The following is a 10,567-nucleotide window of genomic DNA, read 5'->3' as shown; positions in this document are numbered from 1 at the left end:
GAGGTGGTAAATTAAAATAAACACATATTTCTTCATAAAACATCACAGTCAATCTTTGCTTTAAAGCATAAAATTTAAGAAATTTTCTCTGAACTACTTCTAATTGATGTGCCAGAGTAGTTCGATATGGACACCATATTTCACAAGAATTACAAATAGAATGACAGTAAAATGGCATGAAAATTAACTGAATGACCTCAAAATTTCACATACGCTCCAAAACAAGGCTTGTAAACTGGCTATCTGTCTGTCAAAAATCAATATTGAATACAATATTTCACGAATCATAGCACATCTCCCTATCTCAAAATATTAGTTCATAGTCAATAATTACTGCCATTATCCAAAATTTATAACTGAAATGGCGAAAAAGCATGTAATTAAGCAGCACGTACAGTACGTGTTCATTGTTATTACAGGCTGCAGCGAGTTTACAAATGACACATTGTACATACTCCCGTCTTGCCGAAAACGTCTAGCTTCTTCTTAAAAACCTTCTCGTGCTTTCCACAATCCCATCTTCTTCTAGACTGTTCCTGGCTGTAGCAATATTGTTGATATCATTGTTCACGGGGGTTGACACCTCCATGTGACACGATTTGGTGACATGTGCTGGATCCAAAATTAACACGAGGTATTACAGGAGCCGCCATATTGTTTACGCATCGCTAGGGCACACTGCGATAGTATGCACGATTTGATTGGTCGATACGAGCTTGATAGAACACTGCTCATTGGTCGACCAATTATTGAGCTCTATTTTGGAACAGTCGAAAATGACTTCGATGGGTGAAATTCTTGTGGAAACCTCTACGTATTTTTTGCACTTAAGAAATCAAATTAAAACGAGTGAATATGGAATTAATTCTGATTTTTATATTGGAATTGAGGTCACTAGAAAATTAAAAAAAAAACTTATTGTGAACGAATATTGACGTGTTGTTATTTTTGTGTTGGAAGTCAAAACGAAAGTACAACAAAATGTATTAGAGTTACTGCCCTTTAACAGGAAACATTGCACAATGTCGTGTGTCCGCCATGATAAAGGCATGCACACGTTGTGATACTGATTCAATGCTCAGAGAAGACCAATTTCCTGTACAAATTGTAACTATATTTTGATTAGTATGCTTTTTAATATATTTCTTTGCAGTTTTTAAACATAAATGTCTGACTTTCCCTCAGTTATGAAACTGTTTTTACATTACCTTGACCTTTCCCTGATACACACATACTATGTCTATTTAGAAACCTCATGTAGAACAGCTGGTGACATTTCGTCTGGAATAACCGTTATGTAAATTTTAATCACTGCCGAATATTGAATAGGTTTTGCCAATTTTTCAAGTTGTGTTAATTTTGTTTAGCATTGGACGCTGTCATTCCCAAACGTAACATCGATACACATAACTACAAAGTCTGTGTATCTTATATAAGATTGATAATATAATACACACCGTTATGCCATAAACACATATACCTTTGCTGTATATGGCAGATATATCTGACCGGAACAATGTTTTCGAAATTAATTAAGAATAATCTCATTACTAGGTGCTCAAGACTATTCTTTAATGGAACAGGGAGCTGTATTATGGATTTGAGAACTTATGAAACCAATGGATTACCGACTGATGACACTTCAACAACAAAGTCTCAAAAAAGGAGATACAGCAGTGGAAGTAGTTCATCTAGGTCGCAACAGGCATGTGCGCCAGGAGAGATTATAGATCAAATGAGACATGACGATCCAGCTATCATTGATTTAACAGTAACTATTGACGACCCAGCAATAATAGATTTAACAGGGAGTATTGGTAACACCAAAACAAACTTGCCAAAGCTAAACTACAGAGATTTGGAAGGTTCTGCAGTGAAAGGTCTGGAAGATAATCCAATGGGACCTCTATTTTCAAGACTAAATGATTCCAAATATTTCCAAAGAGGTCCTAGTTCAAGTTCCTCCCAGCAGTCCAAAACATTTAGTGATATTGAAAACAAAGCTAGGCCGTTTTCACCAAATCCTCCGTTAAAGAAACATAAAAAGGAAGAAGATGACTCTAGTCCAGGTAAGTAATTACATCATGTATTAAAGTTAGATTTAAAATGCTGTTTATCTAGAGCTATGAGATTACAATGTAAGCTATGCAGCCATCATTACCATGAGCTTCCTTCAGCATTATTATCTTCAGTCAATAGTTATAGTAATTAAGTAACTACAATGAGAAGGGTTTACAAAAATAGTTTGTTTTTATCTAACGCAACATACAATAAAAACAATTATTTGACTTAATATTTAGACTGACATATGTGAAAATTTTCTTTGTCTATTGAAATATAAAGCTGCATCTTTGATTTCTCTTTGTAGAAACCAAGGATGAGTTTGATCTTGATTCATACAAGTCCCTAAGGACATGGGAGTGGACCACCATTGGAAGGCAGTGCTTATTTGGAAATTATAGCTACCATGGCACAGACTTCACTGTCATGTCCTACAATGTTTTAGCCCAAAACCTGCTTTACGACAATATTAACTTGTATGTTAACTCAGAAGAAAAGTATCTAGAGTGGAATTACCGGAAGCATGTTCTTCTGCATGAGATCAAAGAACATTTGCCTGATGTAAGTATGATAATATCAAATTCAAGAATTCATCTAGCTTTTTAGATCAACAAGAAAAAAAAATGTTTTATGTGGCTTTTCCTCCTGTCTATTCATACCAAAAAAGAAAGAAACCAAATGAAAAGAATGCTACAAAGTGACAGACATAAACACATACGACTGAAGACTTAATACTATCAGTTGTTTTAATAATACGAAAATTAAAACATGTATGGATAATATACCCATGACAGTATTTCCTGTTCTTGATGTACAGGATAACTAAAAAAATTCATACAATATTTTATAAAAGGGAAAGTAAATAAGGCCACCACTTTTGAGGTGGTGGGTATATTGGAATTTGAAAGCATTCAAAGTTAAAAGAAATAGGTGACAAATGATTTGTGACATTGTGTGGCTTAAAATCTTTATTTTAAACTCTTATGAAATGCATGTACCTGAATAGTACCTATTTTAGAAATAGTGACTCAGTATGTTGCATCATGCCTATTTCCATTGTATCAACTTAATACCTGGAACTTTATTGAAAGGAGTAATTATGCAGTTGTAGTTTATCTGCTGTTAGTCCTATTCAACAGACTTAAAGGACCTACAGCTATACAGTTGTTGAAGTCCCTTTATATTTAGACTCACATGTACAATTACAAGTATCTTGCTGATAATGCTTTCTGTTTAACGTTTTGGTTTTAGACATGATTTATTACCTATAGCTCTTATCACTCTGAACATATATACACCATACACGTTTGCCAACTCTCCCTATTTGTTAGGCAGACTCCTGATTTTGGACCCTGAATAAAAATTGACCATTTTCAACCAACGAATTTGCTGAACTATTTCTATTTTCTAAGATCTGATGATTTCATCTGAAAGAATAACTCAAAAGTTGCCACTTACAATTGTAGGAGGCACTGTAGTCTAGTGGAAGGACGCCGGGCTCGTGACCGAAGGGTTGTGAGTTTGAGTCACGGCACGGCACTGTGTTGTATCTTTGAGCATGATACTTTACTCCGCTTGTTCCAGTCTACTCAGCTGTAAATGAGTGCGTAGTTGGGCAGTGCCAGAAATGTAGAATGCTAGCTGTGAGCGCCGAAATGGCAGCACTGGCTGTATGCTCCCCAGGGAGTTGAGAAAGATATTGGCTGGTTGCAAAGGCCCTATAACCACTGATGATAATTTGTGAACCGCTTTGAGACAACCTACAAACTAGATTGTGATGAAGCAGTATATATAAGAACCTCAAATTATTAATTATTATTATTACAACTGCTTTGCTGTAAGTGATATTTTCCCCCTAGGGTGTAAGCAGACACATTTAATCTTATGTTTTTGATTTAGAGCATGTGTAAACTCCCCCATGAACATTTTAAAAAGTTGGCAAAATTAGTGAAGTAAAAAATACAACAAAGAATTACTGATAATTCAGTGGTGGCATTGATGTTGTCTATGTATTAAAGAAACTTTCAGGGTATGATGGTTGATTTGTGCAGGAAGTACAGCATGATAATTACCTACATGAAACTTGGGAGACTTTAAGCTTCTCCCCCAATTCACTCTAGTTCTTAGCTCTTTATAGTGCCATGCAGGCCTCATTCAAAAAACACCCCAACAAAACACTTCAATATTGCGGCTGGAGCAGTTTGAATATTTGCCCTCCAGGTAGTTTTGTCAGTAACAAAACTGTTACTGGATTACAGTGCCGTTATAGCAGTCACATTTTTGTAAGGATATTGTTATTGGATTACCAAAGAAAAAGCTAAAATAGATGCATCAGCACCGCATTTTTAACACAATTGATATTGTTAATACAAACTAGGTTTTCCCTCTGTATCATTTTATACATATCTTTATTTGACATGTAAATGTTCTGTCCATATTATTGAACACATTCTCAACCGAATGAGGTTCTCGAAAGATTGCATGTAATTACACAGATAGTGGAGTACTGTATCTATCTGTGTGAATAGCATAAATTAGGCCAAATAAAAATATATTTGTGTTTCCTGTGTTTCGGCTAAAAACAATATAGGGTAGGTAGGAAAAACATTCATTTTATATTTTTATTTTATTTTATTTTCTGGTGAAGATAATCTCCTGATTATAATTACCTCCTTGAATGTTAAAATTATGTATTTTCCCTACTGCTGGACACTAGTTTGGAGTACTCCAAACTCCACTGATGGTCACCAGTGTTGCATTATCTTTTGTATTACTGATGCTTTCTGTTCTCAATTTCCACTACCACCAGTTCAAATTAATTGAACAACAAAATAAGTACATTTATATAAAGTTTACACCATTTACAACACAAGTTTTTTTTAATCCATCATAAAATATATACAAGTCTTTACTATTGTGAACTCAATCTCTCCACTCCAAACTTATCTCCAACTATAAACTTTAAAACTACACAGATTCACAAACTACAGCTAAAACTACTATTATTACTAACTTCCTAATTCTCACTTTAACTCCAACTTTCTAACTCTCCTCTATATCTCTAGACCTCTTAACTCTGTCTCCCTAACTCAACCCCCTTCCTCAATACTCCTCAACTCAACTCCCAAACCCAACTCTCTTCTCCTCCTTTGACTCCCAAGCTGAACTACCTTACTACCTTATCTGTCCCTTAGCAAAATCCTGCTACATTAAAATTGTTGATGCTGCTGTAATTCTGCTAAAACTAGACTCCTACACAACTAGGTTCAAATGGCCATGACTTTATCCTGCTAAATTTGACTGGGGAGGGGTGGTGTGTGTGTCAATATCAGCTAACACTGACATCACACACTGGACTCCACCCTCCTAGACTACAGATTGTCACACTAATCTACAGATCCCAACCTATATAGTAACCACAATTATCTAGGCTACTTATATTAGCTACTATCTTCAAATAAAACTTTGACACTGACCATGAGTCAAGGCTAATAAAATTCATAGCAAATTATATGAACACTTGAACCAATTTAACGGCTAATATAAATATAAATGCATAACAGTGACTGGGGAGGGGGGGGGGGGACCAATGAAATGTATTAAGAGTCGGCATGAAAAAAACAAGGTTGGTCAGGAAATAGGGAAACACAGTAATATATTTTTATTAGGCATTATTATATATAAAATTATTTCCTGTTATGACCCATGTAAAATGATGACAAGTGGGTAGACCTGTCACACTGGGTGTCCCAAGTGATTTTACATTCATGATCATCAGTGTCGTTTCTAAAACATTTTTTTTTCACAGATCTATAACAGATAAGTTGTACTCTACTTGATACATAGTACTAGTAGGATATTGATTTTAACTGAACTAGAACAGAATACTCGGAGAACCATATATTCCATGATGAATATTCAAAATGATACATAAGAATTGCTGGGGACCCAAAGGGCTTGAAAGATTAGATCTAACATTTCTATTATATAAATATTATTGTGTACTTGAGAACTAACTTTTAGAAGACAATTGACAAACAATTAAATTTGCTCTAATGACAATAATCAAATTATATTCATCATACAAGAGCTTTGAATAGGTAAAAAGGATTAATCACAAATTGAAGATCGACAATCTCTGTCACCTACATGTATATGGGAGATATCAGAGATCAGCTACTACGAGAGGTGACACTATTTGATCATATTGCTGATTTTTACTTCTTTCAAGACGTATTATTTATCTCACTAATTAGTATTTACTTGTTTAACAGGTTTTGTGTCTTCAAGAAGTTAACTTGGAACACTACAAATCATTCTTTGTACCAGAACTGTCAAAATTAGGTAAGTGTTCAAAATATAAGACAAAAATATGATTAGAGGCAAAACAATGCAAGTCATTAAAGCCTGCGTGGAAGAGGAATCTTGATCACTTACAAGTGTAATTCCATATAACTGGTTTATTATCATTTAACTGCTGACACACAGACTGATGCAGTGTTATCTGTTCACATAATAATAAAATCAGTTTCTTCATTTCCAAGAATGCAAGAGTATAGCTTACAAGTACATCCACTGTCAGCCATTATAATCTCAATAGAATTTACTTCATTTTCTATTGAGATTATAATGGCTGACAGTTTTGACTGCATGCTTATGATGTGTGAATGATAAATGGGTGATGATAATTTATTGATAGGATTACATATAATAAAAAGCTGAAGCTGATACATGGAATCTCTTGTCAGTATATCTGAAAGGTTTTGATATTAAAATGTAAATGTATTACCTTTATGACAGGTTACAAAGGAGAGTTCCAGAAGAGGACAGGCTCTGACAAGTTTGATGGCTGTGCTACATTTTACAATGCACATCGGTTCAAAATGGTCAAATGTAGCCATTTGTGCTATAAGAGACAATATAGTATCCTAGACCGTGACAATGTAGCACTGATAATGAAGCTGGAACCAGTCACTAAGCGGAAACGTCGGAGAGAATTGTGTGTCGCAAATACCCATCTACTCTTTAACCCAAAACGAGGAGACATTAAGTTAGCACAGATGGTTCTTCTGTTGACAGAGATAAAAAAAATGTCACTCACATTAACAGGAGACGGTCACACAACTCACATTCCCACCATTCTTTGTGGTGACTTTAACTTAGTGCCTGAAAGTGACTTATACCAATTCTTGGCTGATGGATATCTCAACTTTGAAGGACTACTGACTAGAACGCTGTCAGGTCAAAGAGGGGGCCGGCGAGGGAGAGAGTCATATCTGCCTAGAAATTTCTTTCCGTCTGAACTAAACATCTCTGACCATTGTACATATGTTAAAGAAAATCAGTTGGATATGCCCCCTTCAAATCAAAAATCATCATCACAGTATTTCACAGAGGATGAAATCCCTTCAAGTTCTTCAGCACAGATACAACGGGATTCACAAGGAGCCTTTTCAGTGAGGAGAGAGGACAGTGGGTGTCTGTGGCATAATCTCAACTTTGTGTCTAGCTACAAACACCGGATTGAGCGACTAGGCAAGTCTGTAAAGGAGGTGACGACACATCATGGACATGACAGTGCCATTGTGGATTTTATCTTCTACAACCGCAACCACAGGGACACTAAGGAAGGATGTCTGACACTTTTGGGACGCTTGGGACTCATGTCGGAAGAAGAACTAAACCAAATAGGAACTTTTCCCTCAAAACACCATCCCTCTGACCATCTCCCAATCCTCAGCCGATTCCTGCTTGATTGATCCTTTATCAGAAGCAGCCTTTTACGCTTATGCAATAAAACTGGCTTATAGTAGTATGTTGCAAGTATACAGTAACTTAAAGTGGTATGGCACTATCTTGTTATTGCATTTATAGCTATAGGAAAGAAGAAACAAAATTATAGGAAAGAAGGAAAAATGGGTCAAAGAGATAGAATTTATAGGAAAGAAGGAACAATGGGTTAAAGAGATAGAATTTATAGGGAAGAAGGAACAATGGGCTAAAGAGATAGAATTTATAGGAAAGAAGGAAAAGTAAGTTAATGGTACATGTATGCTAAACTGCATATGAATTGAAAGAAATTGAATTGAAGATTTATTGTATATTTAGAAAGGCTGAAAAATTGAATCTTCCATCCACAGTAAGAGGAAATTTGAAAATTTCATTGCAATTTGGAATGAACACAATCAAAGATGTGCCATCCTTTACCATAGTTTTAACTTGTGTATAAAAATGTGTCCAGTCATGTCTGTATCTATCATTTATGAATATAAGAACATAATGTTTCTGTCTTAAAACCTTAGCCATCTCTGTGGATTTGCTCAAATTTATTTTTAAATTGCTATACATTTTATGAGTGGTCTCCCTTTGACTGTTACATGCAGATGGTGGCAAAGTCATAATCATAGTATCATAAGGATAATCAATCAATGAATGAAATTCAGGCAAAAAGGAGATAAGGAACATTTATTTTGGCCTGGTATGATATGGACAGTAATATTGTTTAACTGATCCTGGCATATTGGTTCTCCAACAAAAAATCGGAAATAAATAACATTGATGAAGGAATTGACACTTATAGTACATGTAGTGTTCAAGCACCAAGATGATGAGTTTGATGGATTTACAGCTGGAGACCTGGTGAATGAATTACAATTGTAGTTTCCATTGCACTAAGTTAGGTATACCGGTATTCTTTTTTAATTTACTTCATTTCAGGTTATTCCACAGAGCAAATTTCAAAATAGTTGTGCATGTATTCAGAACAAGTTTACCTTGGATCAACCAGTTGCACTCTTTTAGTTACTTTATCTAAACTTTTCACTCATGTTAATGGATTTCTCATGAACTTATCCAACGTTCTATAGCTTGAACAACCTGTCAGTTACAAAGTCCTTTGTCCATTATAACTATGTAAAAAAAAAATCAGGAAAGGAATTTTCTTTATATCAATATTTATATATATATATATCATTGACTGTGTTAAAGTTTGAAGGTATGTGCTGATTAGACAAAATTGATATAGTAAACAGATTTTGAAAAATAGCAAGTCATGTCTACATACTCATCCTAAATTATCCTAGCCAAATGGAAAGCCGCCACACCATACGTATTTTGTTTGGCCTTCGATAGACATATACATTATACAAATGTACTAAGGCAGTATTTCGTAGAATATAGTGCTACATTAAGAGTTCATGTGCCTGATAATGGGTTCAGTAGTGTTTCTGGCATTGACAAACTACCTTCATGAAATTATTTATTTTGTCAGAAAAAAAATGTGTATTTTTACTTTGGTACTCTAAACATTTTATTTTATTTTCTTTCAATGACAAACAACATGACGCTGATAACAAAAGGATTCTCATACAAGCAAAATGCTGATAAAATAATACTGGCAGAAATGTTGTAAAAGTTACCATTGTACTAAGAATATTGTTTCCTGATAATGCTATAGAAGTATATTTCAGCATTAGATACTCGTCAATTACCACAGTATTTGTGAATAAGGTGTGTATCTTGTCATAATTTAATCTCCTATTACCATTCTGATCAAGAGATGACTTCCGTTACAGTTTGAGCAACTCAATATCTTGAAACTGTATGCATGTATTTAGATTTTGAAATGTTGAAATTGTTGTTTTCATTATTTCCATAACTGATATTATGAATAGACATGTAGTAAACAATTTTTGTGAGCTCAAATGAGCCAGTATTAATGAAATATGCTACTGTGAACAAATGGCAGTAAAATCTTAAGAATCGAACCTGCACATGGCCATCAGATTTTTGTTGTAAAATGAAGATACTGTACAGATTTATGGCAGCTATACTTTTGTGTCTGTACTGTAGGATTGTGATGTGTATCTGGCTGAGGCTGTTGTTGTTAATCAATAGATGTATCACTCTGAGCATTTCATATACATTATTGTACGGCATAATATCATTTAATATAATGAAATTTATTACATACTTACTAATAAATATGGGTTTTTAGGTCATCTGAGTTTTAGCTCAAGTGACCTATTGCTATCTGTCTTCGTCCGTCGTCTGTTAACATTTTACATTTTCAACTTAAGCTGAAATACTGGCAAAGGGATTTCATTAATATTTCATGGGAAGGTTACTGACATCTCCCTGACCAAGTGTTGTTATTTTTCGGGTCGATCAGAAATCCAATATGGCCGCCACGGCCGCCATTTTGAAAAACTATTTCAAACTTAAAGTCAAGTTCTGCTGGGCCGATTGAACTGAAACCTGGTAGGAATGATCGACTCATGGTCCTGACAAAGTGTTGTTATTTTTCGGGTCGATCAGAAATCCAATATGGCCGACACGGCCGCCATTTTGAAAAACTATTTCAAACTTTAAGTCAAGTTCTGCTGGGCCGATTGAACTGAAACCTGGTAGGAATGATCGACTCATGGTCCTGACAAAGTGTTGTTATTTTTCGGGTCGATCAGAAATCCAATATGGCCGACATGGCCGCCATTTTCAAAAAACTATT

General features: G+C 34.9%; 1 protein-coding gene across 4 annotated transcripts in view; it reads left to right on the top strand.

Moving 5' to 3' along the window:
- Window positions 1-10,042, top strand: part of LOC110446262 (protein angel homolog 2-like) — a 28,156-nt gene extending 18,114 nt beyond the window's left edge. The window contains exons 1-5 of one of the 4 annotated variants that reach the window (XM_021491310.1): window positions 1,015-1,107; window positions 1,555-2,069; window positions 2,369-2,622; window positions 6,336-6,405; window positions 6,862-10,042. In XM_021491310.1, the coding sequence (XP_021346985.1) occupies window positions 1,595-2,069; window positions 2,369-2,622; window positions 6,336-6,405; window positions 6,862-7,820 (1,758 nt within the window). In that variant the 5' untranslated portion in view covers window positions 1,015-1,107; window positions 1,555-1,594 and the 3' untranslated portion in view covers window positions 7,821-10,042. Of the gene's footprint in view, window positions 1-1,014; window positions 1,108-1,198; window positions 2,070-2,368; window positions 2,623-6,335; window positions 6,406-6,861 lie in introns of those variants that run through there. The other 3 variants (XM_021491312.1, XM_021491311.1, XM_021491309.1) reach the window with 3 other exon arrangements.
- Window positions 10,043-10,567: the final 525 nt, after the last annotated feature.

The sequence above is a fragment of the Mizuhopecten yessoensis genome, unplaced genomic scaffold, assembly GCF_002113885.1.
Source record: "Mizuhopecten yessoensis strain PY_sf001 unplaced genomic scaffold, ASM211388v2 scaffold2671, whole genome shotgun sequence".
Taxonomy (NCBI): Eukaryota; Metazoa; Mollusca; class Bivalvia; order Pectinida; family Pectinidae; genus Mizuhopecten; species Mizuhopecten yessoensis.
Note: the sequence above shows the minus strand (reverse complement) of the source record. Positions and strands in the feature narration are given on the sequence as shown.